The 23,558-nt window shown below is 42.4% G+C and overlaps 1 protein-coding gene across 1 annotated transcript; it reads left to right on the top strand.

Annotated features, from left to right (window-relative positions):
- The first annotated feature begins 20,112 nt into the window (after window positions 1-20,112).
- On the top strand, window positions 20,113-23,445 carry LOC120809627 (V(D)J recombination-activating protein 2). Its single transcript, XM_040163573.2, has 2 exons — window positions 20,113-20,415; window positions 21,245-23,445. Exon 2 carries the CDS (start codon window positions 21,259-21,261, stop codon window positions 22,858-22,860), a length of 1,602 nt encoding a protein of 533 aa, XP_040019507.2. The 5' UTR covers window positions 20,113-20,415; window positions 21,245-21,258; the 3' UTR covers window positions 22,861-23,445.
- The last annotated feature ends 113 nt before the right edge of the window (window positions 23,446-23,558 follow it).

Raw genomic sequence — 23,558 nt, 5'->3', positions numbered from 1 at the left:
TTCTGTTTAACACAGACTCTGGCAAACTCTGGCAGAATTCCAATATTAATGCTATTAGACCTCAGTGCTGCATTTGATACTGTCGACCACTCAATACTTTTGGACAGGTTGGAAAACTGGGTGGGGCTCTCAGGCACAGTCTTAAGCTGGTTCAGGTCATATCTACAAGACAAGAACTATTTTGTTTCCATTGGTGACTTTGTATCAGAAACAACCAACGTAACGTGTGGAGTCCCCCAAGGTTCGATCTTAGGGCCGACTTTATTCAACATCTACATGCTCAAGACTTAGAAACACTTGTACATGCCTTTATAACTAGTAGGCTAGACTATTGTAATGGTCTCCTTGCAGGTCTTCCAAAAAAAACTGTCAGGCAGCTCCAGCTTGTTCAGAACGCTGCTGCTAGAGTTCTAACAAAGACCAAAAAATGTGAGCACATTACACAAATTCTTAAATCCTTACATTGGCTCCCAGTATGTCAGAGAATTAATTTCAAAATCCTACTGCTCACATATAAATCACTACATGGTTTAGGGCCAAAGTATATCACTGATATGCTTCCACTACATAAGCCTTCAAGATCACTAAGATCTTCTGACACCAATCTGTTAGTGATTCCCAGAGTAAATACAAATCATGGGAAAGCATCATTTAGTTACTACGCAACAAACAGCTGGAATACACTTCCTGAAGATTTAAGACTTGCCCCAACTCTGACCACGTTTAAATCAAGACTGAAAACTTTAATGTTCAGCTTCGCCTTCTGCTAAATTGTACCTACATTGCACTTTTAACCTCTGCCTTTAATTAAACAATTTAAATAAGATTTTAATTTATAATTTTATTTGCTGTTTTTAATTGTCTTTTAATTCCTGCATTTTATTTTCACTTTATTGTATGAAATGTTATGATGTGAAGCACTTTGAGTCTGCCTTGTGTATGAAAAGCGCTATACAAATAAAATTGCCTTCGTGTTAGGGATTTAAGCAAGAAGTGCACCCCTAGTGGTGGGAATTATAATACGTGTGTTACGTCCCTAAAGTGTCTAGGGGTGGAGGACGTAAACAACTTAAAATAATAAACCCGGGATATCTGGATCAACGGCAAAACAAGGATATTTAATGAAGGAAAACAACACAACTGAAAACAATCTCCAAAGGAAGACGAGTATAGCGTATGGCTTCTTCTTTACTGGCTCCCAAAACGTCAGCACGTCAGCACCTCACAACCTCTCTGGTTCCGCTCTGGCTTCCACTGAAGCAACCCCCCCCTCTGGCTTGGCACATCCATTTAATCGCCGTCTGATCAGCTGCAGGAGTGACGTCGCCAGCACACCTGAAGGAAATCACACCCACTCTCACTCACACACACACACACACACACACACGCAAACACAAACAAGGCACGTAACAACGTGTAATAATGTTTAGTGTTAGAATTATAATTTGTGTGTTATTAAATGCTAGTTATTAAATTAACATGTTAGATGAAGTGAATGCAATTTGAAATCAAACACAATGTATAGTCATGTTAATCATATAAACACTGTAAACATTAACATTCTGTCACAATGTGCTGTTAAAACCTGGGGACGGATGCTAATTGCCGTCCTTTATAGATTTCTACCAATTTTCTCCCCAAAGAGGGTTTTTTAGGAGTTTTTTCTCCTGTCAGGTAGTAAATGAACAACTTAATGCAAGGCAGCCGATTGAGGCAAATGTCTTGAGAATTGGACCACATGAACTGTATTAGATCTTATGATGTAGTGTGATGAACGGTGATCATTAATGATGTGTTGTAATTAAAACGTACTAGTTATAAGATGAAGACTTAAACTATGCATGCTATGTTATATTCACTCATTGAGGCATAAAGCCAACTGTATCTACATTAAATGTGTTGGAATGTGAGGGACAGATAGGACAGAGAGGTTTCAGGTTACAGCTGCAGCTTCACACCTCGACGTGAAGGGGACAGTCCAGGAGGTGACACTTTGAAGAAGAAGCCAATGACATTCAAAAGCACCCAAGAAGACACACCAAGAGTTTTCAAAAGACCAAAGCGGGGAAAGGACTGTTAGAATTTTCCTGAAGCCGCTTTGATAAGTCGCTTTAGACTTGCTCAGAGAATTCTCTGTTTCACGAAATATTTTACTGTTTGTTTTGTATTTCACTTTGTAATTGTATTCCTTATAACGTTGTTTAGTTATTAAATACTTTTTGATTTTTGAATTTAAGCAAGCTGACTCCACATGACTTTTGTGTCTTCGTTTCCGGCCGGGACAAGAACAAAGGAGTGAGGCCTCCCTCGAGGGCTTTCCCAACCTTAACAGTCGGCACCAGAACCTGAGGGACATATTGGACTCTTTAGCCGCTTGACGTTCATCAGCTAATTGCTAACCAGTAGCCTTGTGTTGGTAGTGAACGTTGGCTGTATCACAGGTTGTTCTCTCAAAACAGCTGCACCCTTCTATTATTACTACTACTACTTTATTATGCTACTTCTTCATGTAGCTTTCACGGTATGAGCCACCAAATATGCTATTGATCAAAACCACAGCATGCTTTGAAATGACAAGATGACGATTACTTAGCACAAGCAGCTTTAACGTACAATGAGTCTACGTGCTTTGCCTCTGAAAGTGAATACATAGGAGAGCTACGGTTTTAATCGGGGGGGACAAAAACAATCAGGCAGATTAATCTTTTCCTGGCCATCTAGAGCTTAACAGGCAGCAGATAAAAGTTGGGGCAAAGCCATGCGGTTGACACACCTGTTTTCACTTTTAAGTGTAGTAAACCTCAGAACTGTCAGTCTAAGTCTACGGCTTTCATTCTTTACACACAAGTTATTCTAATCTTATTCCACAGTATTTTATCTTTAAATGCATTATCATACTCATTGGAGATCATGCAGGTCACGTGGTTTATTGCTGCAGTGGGACTGTATCCACTTTGGGCGCTTGCGCTGACTCAGACGCTGGGCAGAATTCCCGGGATAAAAAAGTGAGTTGGACGGCGGAGGTGCGTCCAAGAGACAGAGCCTATTGATTTCCGTGCAGATGGATGAATAGGTCAAATGCTTTTGCTTTTTTCTCCTGATTTCCCCACACGTCCATGTAGGCCAAGGCCAGTGAAATAACACCAATTGTTTAGGTTTTTCACGAAATAGTACAAGTGGGAGCAGGTTTAGTATTAATCAGAGAGACAAATGGGACGGGGCATGCGGGTGGCGTCTCTGGAGGAAAAACTCTGAAGTTGTGAAAAGCAAGTTGAAGCAAAAGCCGGAGTACACATGAAATATATTGCACAGCACATGACAGTCGCAGGTTGCAATGTAAAGGAAAACCTCCCACATTAAAAGCTGCTTGCATTGGGGGGGGGGTTTGTTGCAAAAATGGAGTGGTGAATAGGGGGAATACATGTATGCATTGATTTGGAAAAAAGGAAAAATAAGTAAGTGAATGTGCGAGCACAGAAGGCAGGAGATTACTTGAGATCCACCAGCCCGAAACGACATAATAAGACGATAAAATCCGACAGCCTTGCCTGTTGCTTTAGATATGACATCCATCATTCCCCATGCATCTTCACAGTTCAGAAACGTGTCAATCACTCCGTCCTTCTCACATCTCACCAGTTCCAAGACGGTACAAAAAGTGAAATCAATTATGCTACCAGCCCTTTTCTATCTCCAGCTCTTGACCCCGTTGCTTTTTTAGCATTAACCATGAATATAAAATTCATGATGTAGATTACATTCCTGATTACAGAACTGCAGTCTTCCTTTTGCAATGCGAATAGTAGGTAGATGTAATCAGGGGCCGGAGGCAAAAGTGTCCTTATTTAGTTTGAGTGAAGATAGCAACTGGGAAATGAAAAACCCAGTCTCATTTCCTGTCTGCTACATCGGCTATGAGGTTTCAAAACACAAAACGTTACTCTGGTGATACATATCGCTCAGCCCTTAGACACCAAACGTAAACCAAACACAAAATTGCTTTTTTCCCCCGACTTTCTCTGTGGGCCGCCGTGAATGCCGGTGCTAAAAAGAGCTTGTGAGGGGGCAATTATGCAAGGAGCAATGCATTTCACAATTTCCTTTTGTCCTTAGAACCCCGGCCAGGCCTAGAGGTCTCATTCACCAGGGTCATAGTGATAGTGATGACTCCAGGCCTAATTAGATAGCGGAAATGCGGTGTTATTTATTGCATTTTATATTCTGTCTGCAACGGATACAGGCTTCATAAATAATGTAAATTCCAGATACACAGAAGGTTATTAAAAATGAAGGGAGTGGTTAACCTCCAAAAACACCATACGCTTGCTTGCATTGCACTGGGCCTGTTTGGACCTCAGAACCATGTCAAAGACCCCCATCTCCTCGTTTTTCTGCGACAGAAACAAGGGTTGATGTCCTGAGTCCGCAGAGGGCCGCCGGGGAGAGACGGCAGACAAGCAAGACCCCAATAGTGAGGGAAAACACCTCACAAATGTTAACAATAAAACAAAACAAATAAAGTTCAGCAGCAATTAAGACACGAGGCGTTCGGTTCTTCTTCCGGATTGTTTATTATTCTTAACTCTAAAAGCGGCATTCACATAAACACCACTGTGTGTTGCAAAAGCCTAAATAACAGTTTCCTGCTGCCTCTGAAATGTGCAACTTGTCAGTCTGTTTATCTTATCATTTTCGGAAAACATGCATTCAGAGTCCGTGTTCTCACAGTTCTACTTTAAGCAACAAAAATACACTTAATCACTTCTAGACAAGTAATTTTGCGCAACTGTAAAGTACAGTGCCGTTTAGAGTAATTCTACTGTACTAATAATAAGCTGTAAACTGTCAACTGTCTCAAACTAATGAACGAATTGGGTATTTTTGTAAAAAGGTTTTGGCATTGCTAGAGACATTGATGGGGACATCAATGCTTTACATCGGTTGGTTTCCCACTTTGGACCTGCATGAAATATTTTCCTTAGTAATCACGAGATTTTTCCACCACTCCCCCCTTTATTCCCGACTTCTTAAGTTTATAAGCCAATCAGCTGTCTTTTGTTATGTTGTGATGTTGTTAATGTTATGACTCCAACATGCTAAACTAAGATAGCATAACATAGTAGTCATTGTATCTGCAAACGACTTGTATTTAGGTCTAGCACAGGGCTGCCCTCACTTTTTTGACCAAGTCATGACAATCTTCCATCAAGCTTAGTGCTTCTTAAATGCAAGGTCAAGAAAAAAAGTCAGATGTCGTTGCAATTTCTTCTGACCCGTGTTAATGATGAAACCATATGCTTTGTTTGCAAAGGTCAGGTTCATTAAAAATAGTACAGGCTGCAATGAAGAAGAAAAAAAAAGATATTTTTATCAAAAGCCTTCCGTATAATCTTCCTGGCAAGCGTACATTTTTCTACCACCTGGAAAGCGGAGAATAAAATCACTACCGACTTAGACTTGAAATAGCCTCCCTCTGTCTGCTTCTCTACTCTCCCTGTCCTTGCTCGGATTCAAGCAGGTAAAGCAGAGATGAGGAGCAGAACAACCCAATTGGGTTTTCTGCAGAATACATAGAAGTTTACAGCAGCACACTGTTTGTCCCCGTAAATCCCAGTGATCCGCCACAAAATCTATCCTCGATCAGAGAGGGGCTGTGTCTGGGGCCCAAGGCGAGCCCTGACAGGTGGTGCCGTCCTGGGTATTGGCAAGGTGACTGCCTGCAACAGAGGGACGGGGCCGGTTACTCTCTCTGTGGATCCGTGGGGCTGGCGGACAAAAGGTGTCTGTGAGACGCTGCGAGTTTAATAACTGTAAGACAACTTTACGGCTAATTCTACTTCTGCTTCGCCAGCTTACAGCAGTGTATCTGCTACGGGCTCATCGTCGCGTCCCCTCGCAACTCAAACAATCACGTTGCGCTGCTGCACTTAAACTCGTCCTTGGATATTTGCACGTAGTACGGGTTTGCATTTTCGCACCGGACATTTTACAAGTAGTTTTCTGACTCCCGTTCGCAATGCAGGACAGGGCTGTGAAGTCTGGTTGAACTTTGGAAACATACTATTAGTACATTGATGTAACTGATTCAGGCTCATTTCTTAACGTGTACATTATATTTTTAATGATTTACCATCGTACAACAACTTTAAGCATTAGTTATATGATAATCTCTTTCATATCCAAACAATATTGGTATTGTAACATAATCGATAATGAACTTGAAATAATTTTGAATTGGTAGCTTGAGAATTGAAATCTAATCATTTCTGGAAATCAGACCCAGTCCTTTTATTTACATATTTGCCTGCTCCAAAACATGTAAATGTGTTTTAAGTGGGGAGATATAATCAAATAACACAAACCTTCACCTCCAAGACGGAGATATTAAAGCATCACTGTCATCACTGTTTATTGACATTAGCTTTGTGAATTATAACAGAACAGAAAGTTCCTTTATGACAATAATGTAAACCTCAGAAGTCAACACAACTTCTCCCAGCTATGAAATGTACTCTCTACTGCAGCTATTTTAGACCACTTGCTTGCTTTGACTTCCCGCTCGTCTAAGGGCTGCAAGCAAAGCCCAAGTTCAACCGTCCACAGACTCTCACACAGAGCATCGCTTTCTGCTTCAGACCTGGGAGTATAATCACCGAAAATGTGTGTCCCAATGTGTGTGCATGTGTTCAGCGTTGCCCGTAATTCATTAGTGCAGTGGGATCATTGGATGAGGCTCAGTTTCCTCCGATGTGGAAATAGTGACACCAACAGGAGGAGAAGTGTACCTTGCTGCCAGAGGGAAACAAATCCCCACTACCTTCACTGATTATACCCCGGGTGCAAGCAGTTCATGGAGACATATTAGGCAAGGGTAAAATGAAACAAAATATTAATGGCACCAATTTTTTATCCCAGTCTTAAACAGGCCAGGAGAAATCTTGCTCAGCAAGAGCAAGAGTATTGCAAATGGTGCGCTTCGACTGTACGCTGTGCAGTACCCTTTGCACCTTGCAGCAGTCCATCTCTCTCTGCAATGACTAATTCTGTTTAGTAATCGTTGATTTCTCTCTCTTGAAGGAGAAATTCCCAAAGGAGGAATCTTGTGATCTCTGTGATAATTTCATATCAGACACGTGATCTTCGGAACTATTAAAATGATCATCATTTAACATTGCTGGTTTAGTAGAGGATGAGGTGAGTCAGTGCCTGTGTGTATGGAAACTGACAAGGTCCAAGATGAAAAAAAGTGTGTAGACTCTGTAAAAATGAATTACTTTTATCAACAGACCTGAGTCGTCAAACACCCTTTTTCAAAAAACATGATACATTTTCATCATAATGTTGTTTCTTTCGTGGATGAATGATCATTTATTTTCTATAAAAGTTTGCAGATCAGTTCTGAACTCTTCTTAACCTGGTGGAAAGTGGAAAAAAATTCACATTTATAAAATATTTTCTCTTTTATGCTACTTACTTAGTATATTTCAGAAGGAAATAATTACGTTTTAACTGCTTCAAACTACTTCTCCACTACTTAGCATATTGAGATTTTAAAACACAATAATAACCTTATCAAATGTGACAAATTGCTTGACATTAGAACACTATATTATTTAAAATTAGCTCTATTTGAAAGTGCCCCCCCGCTACCCTGTATGAAGGAAAAGCGGCTTTGAAGATGACTGACGGACTAAAAAAGCTTCTTTGTTAAAATGCCTGGGCTTTACCATTTTGCTGCAGGGCCACTGCTTCTTTTGGTTTCACCATCCCCGCGGTCTTTAACGCACTACTAACAGGTTATCGCCACAACATCTGTTTTGGCCAAGCCAAAATCTGCACAACTCCAGCAAATTGAAGTTGTCATGTTTTAGACAATATCTCAACACCTGTGTTATTTTGCCCAGGTAAAATGAAATGGATTATTTTTCACTGGTATTGCTGTTTCTGCTTAAGAGATCGAGCTGACTGCCTCTGTCATCAACATGAAGTGTATCATGTGCAGCTGTTGCTTGTTTGTTTGAGCCGTTAACGAAGGACAGGGGATGGGATTAGCTGCATAGCAGCAGATTGTTATGAAGATCTATGTTTAATCTGTGGGGGATATTAAATAAAGGGAAATCATCTGTCACACTGGTTTCCATCTGACCATGAAATGGACAAACTACTCTGATCTGCGTCCAGGCCTGAAATTAAACCAGCCAAGGTAACTTACAGATGCTTCTTTTGACTCAATGTCTCAATGTTACGCAGTTTATTCTCTCTGCGGCATCAAAAAATGCCACTTTATTTCCTATTACCATGATCCTTATCAATTACCCATCTGGCTCAGCTCTAAGATATGTTGTTGTCAATGTCCTGTAATTGCCAAATGTTGCTTGTATAATTTCAAATGCGTACTCTGCAGCTGCTGTCCGCTTGGCAGTACATCGAGCTGAACTGCCTGAAGTGGCTGTTACTTGCTGGTTCAGTGTGGTAAATATATTACTGCGACAAGCCAAGGCCCAGTTTGTCTAAGTGGTAGAAAATGTAGCTGCTGGGCTTTAATAGAAAAACATTCCAGAAGTTTAGGTCCATCGTCACCAAACCCTGCTATATTGCAGATGATTAACAACAGTAACTATATTTATTATTTTCCACATATATATTGCATTGCATCCCTTTTTATTGGTGCCTACAGTTGTGCTTTTCTGCTTCATTACGTCATTTGCAATTGATCAAATTCGCCGTGATTGAAATGTTATTCTTTTCAGGTATCCGTGTCAATTTCCTGTTACGGGTGATCAGGGGGACAAATGAGACGTCATTAAAATATTGAATCAATGTAGTTCTGGACAATGCAGGAGCACAGTCTGCTGAACTGTGAGCAGCTGTGCCATATGGAGGCCCTTTGTCTGTTTGAATCTCTCTCTCTCTCTCTCTCTCTCTCTCCCTCTCTCCCTCTCAGCCCCGTCACCTGGTTGTTACTGTTGGTGCCCTACTAACAGTGCACCTGCAAACAACAGCGGGGCCAGACGAGGGCTCGGGGGTGCCCTTTTATCTCCATCTCATCTCTTCTGTTGTGGTATCGCCAACTGAAAGGCTGTGGTCACGGCCTTCACTTCTCAGCCACCACAGGCGGCGGCGCGCCACCTGTGGGGCGAATGAGCCGGCGTGCTCCAGGGCCGCAGGGCGCCCGTGTCCTGTTGTTTGTGCGTATGCCCGTGTATACCGACACACACAACAACAGGAGCATGCTAAAGCGTGCCAGCACAAGACACGGATTAGATACACACCGAAGGTCTTGTGTCAAATCTGTGTGATATTCATCAATGCAATGTGCTGCTTTATAATCGATTCAAAGACATAGTGAATTAATTATATCAGGCACAATGATCTTCAGCAAGGGCACTTTCTCCAAGTCATATGCGAGTCATACGTGGATACTGTACTCAAAATACAATACAAAATGTTGCAAAAGACATGTGTGTCAATGCAGGAGGCTTTGCTACAGGTCTGAAGGTTTAACATAACCCTAAAAAGCTTTTGTCAGTATGGCCTCGCTCCACTCTGACCAATGAAATGTGAGGCGACATGTGCATCGCTTCAGAAGTAAGAAAACGTGTACACGCTGTTGAGTAAACGGAGCCAAAGCGCGTGCTGGAAAATGTGTTTTCTGCAGTTTGAACTGTGGCCGAATCCAGTCACGCTTGCTTACATTTTTTCTTGTAGAATGTTTAAAAAGCATTCCGTCTATTTTCTCTTCTCAAAGCTCAAGCACACAAACACCAGTGTAAAATGCAAACGCACATCTTGATACACACTGTGAGACCACAGTTACAAATAATACTAATTTGATGGCACACAAGAAAGCATTTGCAACTTACAGCCAGCTAAGGCAGCGGAAAAAAAGAAGGTAATATGATCAAATAGGCGCCAACAAACAAATCTAATCTATATCAAATTAACCAACACGTACAATTTTACATCACCTCACAGATTTACAGCCTTTGTAAGCTTTTATTTCTACAGAAAAGCATTGCGACACGGACTGTAGCCACGTGAAATTGATTGGAGTGCTGCATGTACGCCCAGTGGGCTACATACACTGGAAAGCTGACAAGTGTACCCTGCAAACCCCCCCCCCCCAAATAAAAACACACAACAAACACACACATGACTGCTCCTTCCCTTCCCCTCATGCCCACACTGTAGTTCTTTGTTATTAATACGGCTTTTTATCCGTGTTTCTATTTAAATGCATTCAAATCCCCCTCACTGAACAAAGGTCAAGTAATTAATTTGAACATATATCCATAGGATTCAGCAAGAACTGGTTGGTTACAAAGCCTGTTTCATAACCACTGTATGATGATCTTTGGGTCCACACCTCCTATTTGCTCTTGTCTTGTTTTCCGAAGCTAACTAGACAAAATAGGTGGTTTGATAATCTTGGTGACGCATGATCTATTAACGATACGATAACGTTCTCCCTGTTGAAAGAGTGTTTCTTCTCCCCTCTGTGTTTGATTCGTTAGTAGTATTCCTCACAGCATTTAAGGAGCTCAGCGTCAAATATCGTATTCTCCTTTTAACATATGCAACAGTTCCACACAATTTATGTGACTGGCGGAGCTACTGCTCTCGTAGACAGACTAGCTTTTGCTTGGCAAGGTACCATCCCACATCCAACAACCTGTAAGTGTCCCATCGTTAAGGCGCTTTAATGTATCCCCCATGTCCTTTAAGTTACCTTTGCAGCAATGAAGTCCGTCTAATGATATGCCGCTCCAGCTCGCTACAGCTCCGCGAGCTGTTGGTTTAACAACGTGGCTCCTTGTTATTCACGAGACAATGTTGGAAATCCATGCTGACCTCAAGCTACGCTTACAAGCCATCAGGTCAGAGGTCACTAACAGGCAGATCCCACTGCGAATAAGAGACCCGGACCTAAAGCTGATGGTGCAACATAGTTCAGAAGATATAACATTACTCCATTACCTCAAAGGTGGGCAATGTACCACTGCCTATGGTCAAAAAACAGATCAGCCTTAAATCCTTTCCAATCTTTATTCTCAAAAGTCTGTCAATTTAGGTTGAGGTGATTTTAAGGTCAGACTTAGTAAACTCTTTAACAACATTGTATAAACATGAAAAAACAATAAAAACCAACAAGTCTTTGGTCTTGTATTCATCATCATTTGTGTCATCATCATTTCAACATGAACTTTTCTGTTATTGCTGTCAGGTGACCTTTTGTCTTTGGGTCTCAGGCAGTGAGGCTCACGAGCGATCTCTTTACTCATCTTCCTGGTTTTATACCACAAACTAGAATATCATAAATAGTAACAGATAAAGTACAAGTCATCCTGTTTTCTTCCTATGATACCGGAGAGGATACATGAATGCATTATGGGTGCATAATGCGTGCACAGAAATGTAAACGCTTGCACGTCAAGTCACTCCAGGTACATTGACATAGTAATGAACGGCGCTGCCCAAGCACACTTAATTGCATTGAGACCGGCACATGGTGTGATGTGGAATGACAAAACCATTAGGCTAAGCCTCTTTCCAGCTTTTCCCATTCTTGTGTTGGATGCTTCACTGGCTCAGCCTGATTTGGAATGACAGCAACTCTTACATGCGATCCAAATCTGTTGTGATTCGTAAGATTAAAATAGGTGCGGCACTACATAACAAATGATTGTCTCATAGCCTTTTGTTTTGTGAGATTATCAAACGAAACTCAGCAGTGTGACAACCAAATTCGTGCAAATGGGAACTGACTATTCAATTTAACTCGCCCCCGGGCGCTTTTGAAAGTGTTTTTTGTCAATGTAATGGAATTTTATCACCAGGAAATCATGTATGTAAATGATAATTTTGCAATTTTAATTACATTACGCTTTCAAATTCTCCCACCAGTGGACATCGCGAGCGGCACAACCTTCAGAAATGGAAAGCAGCAGAGAGCGCTAGCAGTGCCTGCCAAACACAACACTTCTATTTGACGCAATCTGTCTTTGTGCTCTACCCGCCGCCCGAGCAAACAGCTCTGTCTCACCAAAAGAAAACACAGGCTTCTGCCAGTACGGCTGCTCCGAGAGAGATTTCCATCAAAATAAAAGGCCTTATTAGTTGTGTCAAATACTAATATTCACCGAGGCAAAGTGCACAGGATTCAGATAGCATTACTTGAGCATACAGCAAGCCATATCAAAAGCTGGAGCAGAAGGGCCCCAGACAATAACTTGACGGACGGTGGGATGGCGAGCATATGAAAGGGATCACAGCTGACGGAAACAACGGGGCTGGCTGTAATCACCTTTCTGTCACTCAGCTAATGACATCCAAAGGCTGATAACAGGCACAAGAGACAATACACACCCACACACACAAGGAAAAAATGGTTATACAAAAAGGGACATACAAGGGAAAAAAAAGGGGCAGCGTATTAGCATTTTATGTGCAGCCAATGGTTGTGGTAACCCTTTCTACAAGTTGCATAACATCTTGCCTTAATCATATTGGATGTAACCAGTGAATTAATAAGCTGATTAGCAAGTGCACATTAGAACGACTCCATGTGTGTAACGAACAACACACATGGCTGTAATTATAATCAGTGACAAACAGGATTTTTATCATTTGAAACACGTTTACAGCTGAAATGGTCCTTTTTCTTTTATATATGAGATATTGTTTAGATTATTTTCTTAAAACATTTGTGTTGTTGTGTTACACTATGGCAGGTTAACTAATAGACACTGTGTATCCTGGAACTATAACTGACAGGTTTTTTTTTTCTATAGTTGAAATGCAATGTAAGATGTATTTATTGTTAAAGTATTTATTATTTATTCAGTTCAATTTGAAAACTGCCAATCATATTGTAGAACTTTTATTTTACTGTCAGTTGTAGACTTCACACAGACGTTAATACATCTTTAATATACATTGGACCAAATCAGTTAGTTAGCCAGTATGGTGAAGTTCCGCACCTTTGTATGAGGAAATTCACTCCAACTGGACCTCATTGAATAATAATTGAATTGAATACCTCTGCTCTAAGGGATAAAGCAGCTGCAGTAAGGCCAAATAAAGGTTTGGAGAGATAATTGAGTTGTTCTCTCATCAGCACCTCCCCGGCCGTGAATGAGATTCAAGTAGCTGGAATAGGGTTGATTGTCAAGGGGTGGTTGGGGTGGAGCAGACCCCAGAAAACCTAGCAGATCCCGACCCTGCTAGAAGATCCGGGAGAACGCCAGAAAGCCGTTGAGGACATTAGCAGCATGAGGGACATTTGGGCGGCTGGGCTTGGATTGATTGCTGGATGGACGCATAAACTCAGAGGGAACGCAGCATTTTCACCTTGAAGTATGATGTGTATTGTTTATCTCCCTTGTCACACACACCTTTTTTTTTAAATGGCTTCCATTAGCCACCCCAGATGCAAGCCGATACGAGCTCAGTCACAGACAAGATAATAACGGATGTGATGTTTATTAATACGTTTCACTGAACTTCTTCTGCATTATGACTCATCTGGATTTAAAGGGAAGCTCGGCCATTTTTCACACCGTTGCAATGTGGGTGGATGAAAATGAACAGCGTTCGGCTTCCCATTCATGTTAACATCACCTGGAGCTCCTCGCTCATCTCTCACCGGTAAATGAGTGGGGTGGAAGCCTAAACTAAAAGAAATGCTGGCTTGTAAGCGGGAGACAGATTCAATCCCCTGGACACGCGGGATAAATATGGCTCATAGGAAACTGGCCTGACTCGACTCCAAACGCCCCAGATGGAGCCGCTGACTGACGCAGACTGCACTGCAAATTGCTAACTGTGTGATCAGGGTGTTCAATGTACTACCCCATCTATAAAAAGAGGTAAAAGGGCCAACCATCATTCATCAAACCACTCAAGCTGCTTACCAAAAGCAGCACTCTATGCCCCGCCCCTTTTGAATGATTTCAGGATATTCACGAACCAGGCAATTAGTTTGGCATGCAGTTGATAGGAGGGCGAGAGTTGGAAGCAATTAACCGGGAGGAGGGAAAGATGTCTTACTCTGACATGCTACTCTTTGTCAGGGTATCATGGGGCGTCCGTCGCCCGGCACTGGTTGTTTTCAACCATGTCACTTTGAATGTGTCGTCATTATTACAGAAGTTTGATTTAAATTCTCTATACATCACCCAAGTACACATGACACAAAATCTTAATTTTATATAGTATGTTTATTATATATATATAGATATATATATATATATATATTTTGTTATTTAAATTTTTATTCAAAATATTGTTAACATTTTGGCTTTATAAATGTCTATAGATTGCTCGATGAACGGTTTAAGTGCTTGTTCGAGGTTATTGAAATAAAACTTTAAATATATCCTGGCCTAAATCTCTCCAAATAATCCAGACAGGCTGATTCATCCAGATGCCAAATGCTGAGCAGTCATTGATTGTGTGGAAGAGGCAATTACAGGCCACTCAGTGTCAAAGAGACACGGCCACTTTCCAGTACACCTCCTTTTGCTCTGATTTTTACGCTCACGGCAGCATATTTATAATTACACATGCTAATCAAGGTGGGAGTTCACAGTAAGCCATTCCATTTTGTCAGCATCTCTGAGTGGCAACAGAGGATCAACAGCCAAATCACTTCTCTACCATTTGGCAGAGATTACAGAGACGGGCCCCCACCACTCCGCAGTCCTCACCTGCCACTCTGCTGCGTCAAATAGTCAACAGCGCTAAATTACGCACAGCCCGTATGAGTTGAATGCACAATAAATTAATATTGCCAGGTTTTTAAGTCATTGATTAAGGTTAGAGCTTTGCTACGGAAGGTGCGTTGAATACAAAGGCGGGTGGAGCTTCAACTCTAACAGCAGGACAGCTATGCAATTTGCATGTCGATTAAGCATGAAAATCGGAATGCGGACTATTCCAAAGGAAATTACTTCCTTAATCACACACATAATATGCATTTAATAGTATCTATATCCTACTAAAGTTATAAGTTGAAACATAAATATCCTTCAAAGGTCCAACGTTTTTGCATTTACTTTCATAGATTTGACATTTACTGTTTTTACAGTTTCTCACTGTAAAAACGTGTAAAATTGATCATAATTCACTGTCAGAGTCTTGATTAAAAGAACCATTCTCCGTGAAGTAGCATTGTGTTTGTCTCAAGCCTCATATCAATACTGCGTGGCAAACTTTCTCCTCTCCAATTCCAGTGCAATTAAAAGAATGTTGTGATTTATTGATATTATTGAAGATCCATATGCACTGTTTAACTACCAACAAGAACGGCATTACTATACTCTTCTCAAATAATAGTTCTGCCAAGATAGGGAAAACATGGTTTTAGTCAAAACAGTAAAATCCTCATAGTTGTGTTAAAATAACGTAGAATGAAATTAAATATACTGCTAAAGAATAGATGCATCAATAAAGTGTACCACCATCAGCAGACTGTGTACATTGATGTTTAGTTAAGCTTCACATGTGTTGATTGGCATTACGTTTTACTCACTCAATGCTTTTGTTGGTGGGATTGTTTAGTTTTAGGTAGAAGGAGGGAGATTGGTTACGGTTGGTTAGGGTTAGGGCAGGAATATCAGGGGCAGCCATTTAGAGGCATTTTTGGTCGAATCGTTGCCTTAACAACTCATGACTTAACCTAACTTCTCAGTACATGCCAAACTGAGAGGTTTTAGCTCATAGAATATGCTCACGGACACATAATCCTCACTATCAGGTACACAGTATTTTCTATTATTAATATAAACACACATGTGCAGTGTTGAAATTATACACTATAACTTTATAGAATAGGCCCGTTTTCAAATAGAACAAATAGTTTGTATGCAATCAAATTCAAAAGCTCTATAGCATTATTGTAACAATATACTGTATATATATCTTTTTTTTTAAATCAAGAAAGAAATGTTCCTGTGTAAAACCTGCTTGTAATTGCATCCTACAAATGCCTCCAATAAATTATGTTGAAATGATTTGCATAATAAATAGCGGTTTATTAAACCCTGTAAATAATACCTGCTGCAGAATTAGGACCTCGAGCCTCACCTCCAGCGATGCACCATTTATCCCCACAGCTGCCACCTGTCACACCAGCAGCACCGTCGTTCATTACAAAAAGATAATAAGACGCTCAGCAAGAGAGAGCTGTGTAAGAGGAATATCTTTCATCATACTCTTATCGTACAGTGTGGACTGTCTAGAAGCCCATAAAATGTAATCATGATGATCAAGTGGTGTTATTGACTGTGGTTGTAACAGAGTGTCCGATGTGTTGGGGACAGTCGAGAGCCTCTCGCACTGAACAGCGTTTTGAGCTAAGGGATCTTCTTCTCACTGCACTGCCTTTTAATCTTAACAAATAATCAAGTGCGATTCATTGACAACCAAATCTGGGATCCTATCCGGGACCTTCAGTTTCACTGGGAAGTTCTCTGATGTATGGTATTGATTGCAACAGGGAGCCCTCTAATCGGAATCATGGGGAAATCGATAGCTGGCGTTGCCTGTGGTCCTGTTCATGCTTCGGTGTACACATCTGAAGTGAACTCCCCAGCACTGAAACAGTCCGGCCATTGGCTTTAAGAAAATCGAGACTCGTTGCAATAGGGAGGACCGTGGAGATGAACTGGAGGAGACAGAGATAAAGGAGGAAAGTGCCCAGACGGGTGCAAGCAGAGGCAAGGTCATCCTGTTTGATTGAAAACTGTTCTGCAGGTTTTTGTAGTCAAAACTTCAATCCATCAAGCTTCTGGGGAGCAGGGGACAAGCGAGCCGCTGACCTCGACCTGATCCACAGGCGACAACCAGCCACCGAGCTGTCCCGCTGTTGTCTCGTCTGGCTCCCTCCGTGCCCTGACCGCTCTGATCTCTCCGCCGTCTCGAGTTGCAGGGCCGCCATCGTGTGTCCACTCTCCGCATTTCCCCCGTAGCGGCAGAGGGACGGACCCGGTGAAGGGGCGGCTTGAAACAAGGCTTGCATGTTCGCCGTCTTACAGCCGCAACCCATGAACTGTTACACTTTCCTGAAGGCAGTTTCAGTAAGTGAAGCAGACAAAGAGGAGCTCAGAGGAGCCGCGCAGAGACTCCTGGGCTTCCACCAGCATCTGGTCCGGTTCCAGGTTGAGGCAGACTGCAACCCTGGCATCCGGCCACGAACTGGCAACCGAAAATTGCTGCTTACCCTCACAAACCGAGGACAACGGAGGAGAGACACATTTAGTGGAGCGGGAGGATCCAAGAACAATAAACAGGGCGGTGAAGGACAAGGGATTTTATGCAAAGGAACATTGAGAATGGAAGGGGGCCACTGTGTATTTAAGGCCCCTGTTTTATCGTTTGCTTTGCCAAATATGTCTTTGTGGAAACATATCCTGCATTCATTTTGTGAGTTTCCATCCCAGGAAGTCAGAGGGGGAGAAACATGGCTGTCTGTGGGATTTTTGTTGCATGAATTAGCTTTATATATGTTAGCATGTGCATACTGAGAAGTCCCTTCTCATACAGTACATGTCAGCAAGTTTTCAGTTTGTTTTCAAACCTGAATGATCTCCAATCTCTTGGAGCATGAGCAGCTGCACACACAATGTTTCGAACATTATCACTTCATAAAGACGATGAGGCATGTAACATGTTAGCATGCAGTTTCCTTCAAACACATCCAGCAAATACAAAACACCATTATAATTAATCGGAGGCTTGTTTCTGACCACCTGATGGATGTAAGTCTAAACATCCATCTGTTCTGGTCTCTTGCAACTCCTGTGAGAAACAATCTTTGTTTTAACTGCATGCTCCACTATTTTCCCCAGTTGGCCCCCAACAGTGTCTGCCCGTTGTTTGGTGCTGGGTAGTTTCACTGCAAACAGCTGCCTGCTGCGACTGGAAACACACTTTATAAGTGTGAATCAAAACTCAGAAACCGCAGGCAGCCTCCACTGCAGAGTTTTCTGTTGTTAAAACAGTAGCACAGTGTGTGAACATAATACTAATAGAGACAGAGCCGAGAATCAAATGAATGTTCCGGAACAAAAACAATTAAAGTGAACATAGAAACTATACTTATTTCAACCTGCACCACAATTGTTTTTCGCATATATCATAAACTTCAGGTGCAATAATGATACCTGTGAGTTTAGCTCGCGTTTCATGGTTTGAGCTGATGAAGCTGCCGTGACATGCTTGGTGAGTTGGTGAGAACGCCTTGGGTATTAAACACCACCACTTACCAGACGATGACCAACGTACTGCAGCACTGCGAAACCAGTGAGGGGGAAGTGCCCCACCAGCAATCGGCACCAATCGCCACAAGGGGAACAATTACCGTAACATTAAATAGTGATAAACACCACTGCACAATGATCATCGGGACACCGGAGCTGTCAGCGCGCCATCCGTCAAAACCGCGCTTCAGGGTCGCAACAGTCAAGGTGGTGATACATTACACGGGACAGAAACAGGTGCTGCAATAGATTCCAATCACTTTGTTCAATCAATTATGTACAAATGCTTGCACGGCCCGGGGCCTGTCACACGCCGCTGTGCCTCCTACTCCTTCTCTGCACCAGTGTGGCTACATAGCAGGCAGAGTTTTTCAACACTGCTTTGTGCGGATGCCTTGAGGTGACTGGAGACGTTTGTTTTTTCTAAGGCGGAATTCGTAAGGGTTGAACAGTTTGAAGCAATGCAGGGAAGGAGAAAACCGTCATTATGCATATCCCACTGACATCTGAATTCGTGTGTTGTGTCTTCTCTAGTAAATTCTTTTCTCTCGCACTCAGTGCAGACACACAGGTGCTCTGCTGTGTTGTGCTTTCAAGCTGTAACGGTCTTCCAGGCACTTGTGGTTTCTGCCTTTTGTTTTGCGCACTCCTCAAGTTCTCTCTCTGCCGTTCTGTGCACAAAAGAATTATGGTAATGCGAGGGTAGACATCTGCTTGCAGCTCACTTCTTTCCTACGCGTTTAGGCATGTGTGTCACTCGTACGGAGAATCTGCTCTTCGGTAAAAATCTGTAATATGGAGTTATTTCAATATAAAACGTGTATAATAGTGAATCAGTTAGTAACTCAAGCTCGCCGTACAGCATGTCAGTGCTGAAGGTTCTTGAAGTGGGCTGAAACTAATAGCCATATTTGTTAAAATGTGAATGAGGCTTTTCTCACTCAGAGCAGTGTGTCTGAAGATCAGATCATTTTTTGGTGCCAAAAATAAATAAAACCATGAGGAAAAGGAAGGAGGAAAAGGCTTAGTCTGAGAGCAAAACACAAGGGGAAATGAGCCGTGTCGGATGGAAAAACAAAGCTTTGACTTAACGCGATAGTAGCAAAGCCGAAAATGTGAATCTATGCAGCAGAACAGTAAATACTGACACAAAGCACAAACTCTGTTTAAAAAGGAAGCACTGCTTGGATAGATGAAATAAACACGTATGTTTCTTAATTCCAATGGAGGGTCAGCATACACTGCCTAAAATGTAATGATTAATTATCAGGGAATTTCAGTTGTTAGAAGATGCATTGACTTCAGATCAGGAATGAAATAAATAAACTGAATTAAAGACACAACATATGTTAATCTGAATGTAAGTGAATGGCGGTGGGTAGCACTGTCTGTTGATATGATAATTAAAATATTATGTTTTAAAAGCAGCATAGGGAATGTATTGCATTTCGACATTTTTTTTCAGAACTAACTGAATATAACAAATGATTTTATGTAATAGACTTTATAGCATAAAGAGCACACAAAATATCTTTCACTGTATTTGTATTGTCTGCCTCCAGCCTCTCAACAGGAGATTCCCATCAGAGGTGTGTCTAAAAAGAACTATGATGTCGGACTGATTTAAAAAATTTGGTCACATGTGTTTTCCCAGCATGTTTGTTATCTGAACTGTTGCAATTATTTATTCATCTATCATATCACACTGAAGAAATGAATTGAAATTAGAAAAATAAAATTCTTAAAACGGTGAAGCAGAGAAAAGCAGCGTGTGCCTTTTTCTTTTTGGATCCAACATTTAATTTACTGGAGGCAAAAACAAACATACACACAGCTTCTTTCTTAAAACTTTACACCGCTTAGGATTTTCAACTAACAGGAGCCCTCTTGTAGCCCCCCTGGTACAACCGATATCCAGTTATATCTCTGAAGTGATACGCTAAATGCATTTAGGCAGCACACCTGCCTGTGAGCAGCAGTCACAGACTGTTAACCTCAAGATCGGGACGTGTCAGTGAGTCGACGAAGCTTCACAAGCTCTCTCTCCCCAGCTGCCGTTGTCAAAGTTCAGGCTCAGAGCCTTCGGTCCATCTTTGTTGTTCTTAGATCCACTCTCACGTGAGCTCGAGCACAGCAACCAGGCCCTGGCACCAAGGTAAGCAAACTCAGAATTAAGGGAAGAACTAATGGTTCTTAGGCTTTTTTTGAGGTGAGATTGTGCTACCGTTACTCTTGTGTAACCATCTCTGGTGGCGGTTTTGTCACACGCTGTTTGTGTAAAAGCGACTCATACTGAGCACCGCAGCATTAATAAAGCTGTCGAAGCTACTGATATCAGACAGTATTGTTATGAAGTCAGTTGAAGTAGTGTTTACGCAACAGCCTCACTCACAACAGAAGGAAGGAAGGAATCCAAGGAAGGTGGAAGGAAATGTATATTATTATTATATACCATGTAAATTTGCAAAGGAATTCAGTTATTTTGTTTTGCTCCCATTTTAAAATTCACTGTGCCATTGTCCAATAATTTCCTTATGGTAAATGTAAGCCGTCTTCATGGAAAACCATGCGGAGTTCATGAAGCAGTGTTTGTGTCTGTATTAAAGAACACTGTGTAAGATTCTGATTAAAATATTGAGAGTTTAAAGTTTAAACATGAGTGTTTGTTTGTCGCGAATAATAAAATGACCCCATCAAGACGTCATTGTTCTTTACTTGAGTGACAACAACTTAACAAAAAAAATGGAAAAAGCGAGAGTCCATTTGGCGTTTTTACCATCATTATAACACTTAATTATGATGTAATAATAATAACTGGTGGAAGCTGTCGTTAGGAAGCTGAATTACCTTGTGCCTCTGTGATGATTCTCCAGGTGTTACTCTAATAAACAGGAAGTCAAAATTTAAACCTTTGCGGGAAAACAAGCAACAGCTGACTGACATGTTGTTGTGTTTCTGTTTTTTTTGTGCTGTTTTTCACGCAGACAGCTGCTGGAAAATGACCCTTCAACCATTAACTCCAGTGAACTGTGCAGGCCTTCTGCAGCCCGGCTTCTCTCTGCTGCAGCTGGATGGGGAAGTTCTTCTGTTTGGCCAGAAGGGTTGGCCCAAGCGCTCATGTCCAACTGGCGTGTTTAGTGTTCGCTTTAAATGTGGAGAGATGAAGCTGAGGGCCATCTCCTTCTCCAACGACTCATGCTACCTCCCTCCATTGCGCTGCCCGGCTGTTTGCCGGCTCGACCCGTACGACGGCCTCCCAGAGAGTTATCTCATCCACGGCGGCCGCACCCCAAACAACGAGATCTCCTCCAGCCTCTACGTGCTGACCACAGACAGCCGCGGCTGCAATCGCAAGCTCACCCTGTGCTGCAAAGAGAAGGAACTCGTGGGAGAAGTGCCGGGGGCCAGGTACGGCCACACGATGAGCGTGGTCCACAGCCGCGGGAAGACGGCCTGTGTGTTGTTCGGCGGTCGATCCTACATGCCTGCGGGGGAGCGGACCACGGAGAGCTGGAACAGCGTCGTCGACCGCCCGCCTCAGGTGTTCCTGTTTGACTTGGAGTTCGGTTGCTGCTCCGCCCACGTTCTCCCCGCGCTCACAGACGGCCAGTCTTTCCATCTGGCCCTCGCCAGAGAAGACTGCGTCTACCTCATCGGGGGTCACTCCGTGGCCTCTGACTCTCGGCCCCCTCGGCTCTTCCGTCTACGCGTGGAGCTCCTGCAGGGCAGCCCCTTGCTTTCCTGTGAGGCTCTTACGACGGGCATGTCCATCTCCAGTGCCATAATTAACCGCACAGGTCGCGCTCACAATTACATCATATTGGGCGGGTATCAGTCGGACTCTCAGAAGAGGATGGAGTGCAGCACTGTGAGCGTCAATGAGAGCGGGATCCATTTTGAGCCACTGGAATCACCCAGGTGGACTCCTGACATCACCCATAGCCGCACCTGGTTTGGCAGCAGCGTGGGGGAGGGGAGCATCCTACTCGCTGTCCCCACTGAAGGAAGGCCATCCCAAGCCGATATGCATTACTTCTACAAGGTGAGCTTCCCGACAGAAGAAGAGGCCAGGGAGGAAGAAGGAACCCAGGGCTGCAGCCAGGATTCAACCGAGTACGACGACTCCACTCCCCTGGAAGACTCCGAGGAGCTCTACTTCGGTCGCGAGCCGCACGAGCTGGAGGACAGCGACGACGGACGAGTTGATAATTACAACGAGGAGGACGAGGAAGACGAATCGCAAGCGGGCTACTGGATCAAATGCTGCCTGGGCTGTCAGGTGGACCCCAACATCTGGGAGCCCTACTACTCCACCGAGCTCCACCGGCCGGCCATGATCTTCTGCTCCAGAGGGGAAGGGGGACACTGGGTCCATGCCCAGTGCATGGACCTGTCTGAGACCCTGCTGCTCAGACTCTCACAGGGCAGCAAAAGGTACTTCTGCCTGGACCACGGAGGCCTGCCTCACCAGGAGATGACCCCGCCCCGACAGGTCCAGCCTCTGAAGCTCACACCCATGAAGGTTAAGGACAGGAAAACTCCTCCTACAATTAAGATGTCCCCTGCCAAAAAACTCTTTTTGAGAAGGCTTTTTGAATGATGACAACTGGATTATTTAGGATGTTGATATTTACTGAATAATTGGGTGATGAACACAAGCACAATATACTCATATGTAATGAATACAAAAGATTTTGTGAAGAAAATGAATAATAAAATTGCAACATGATGTCTCCTGGTTAAGATGTTTGACGAAATACAAACAAACAGAATATGTAGGAAGTCTAACTACAATGTTTAATATCTTTCCCAGCTGTACAATAGTTTATTATAATTTTGTTTTCCGCCAAGTAACAGGTTTTATTTCCTAACACTTTATGTTATGGCCAGATGAAGCCAAATTAGTTTTACCATTATGTTTGATGATCACTGAATGAGAAATATCCAAAATGATTTGTACTCTATGAAAAAAAAATAAACTGATTCTGTCTTCATACCTGTGAATGTCTTTTATCATTTTTTTGGGGATGACAGATATGTTGATTTATCATTGTTTTTGGGGTTAGATGAACACTTATTTGTTTGATTGAGTTAATTACAACTGTTAAATAATTCCTGATATTCAAATAATAGGTACATCTGTAAGTACTTAGAAGGCAAACATAATAAACAACCTGCATCTAAATGTCTTCATAGTTCTTCAATTATCTTTTTGCCAATGTGAACATGTGACGGTTCTTAATGTTTTGTATACATTCTAATGCAGTGTTTGCATTAGCTGTGTGACCGCATCAATAC

Source organism: Gasterosteus aculeatus, chromosome X (genome assembly GCF_964276395.1).
Source record: "Gasterosteus aculeatus chromosome X, fGasAcu3.hap1.1, whole genome shotgun sequence".
In the NCBI taxonomy this organism is placed as follows: domain Eukaryota; kingdom Metazoa; phylum Chordata; class Actinopteri; order Perciformes; family Gasterosteidae; genus Gasterosteus; species Gasterosteus aculeatus.
Note: the sequence above shows the minus strand (reverse complement) of the source record. Positions and strands in the feature narration are given on the sequence as shown.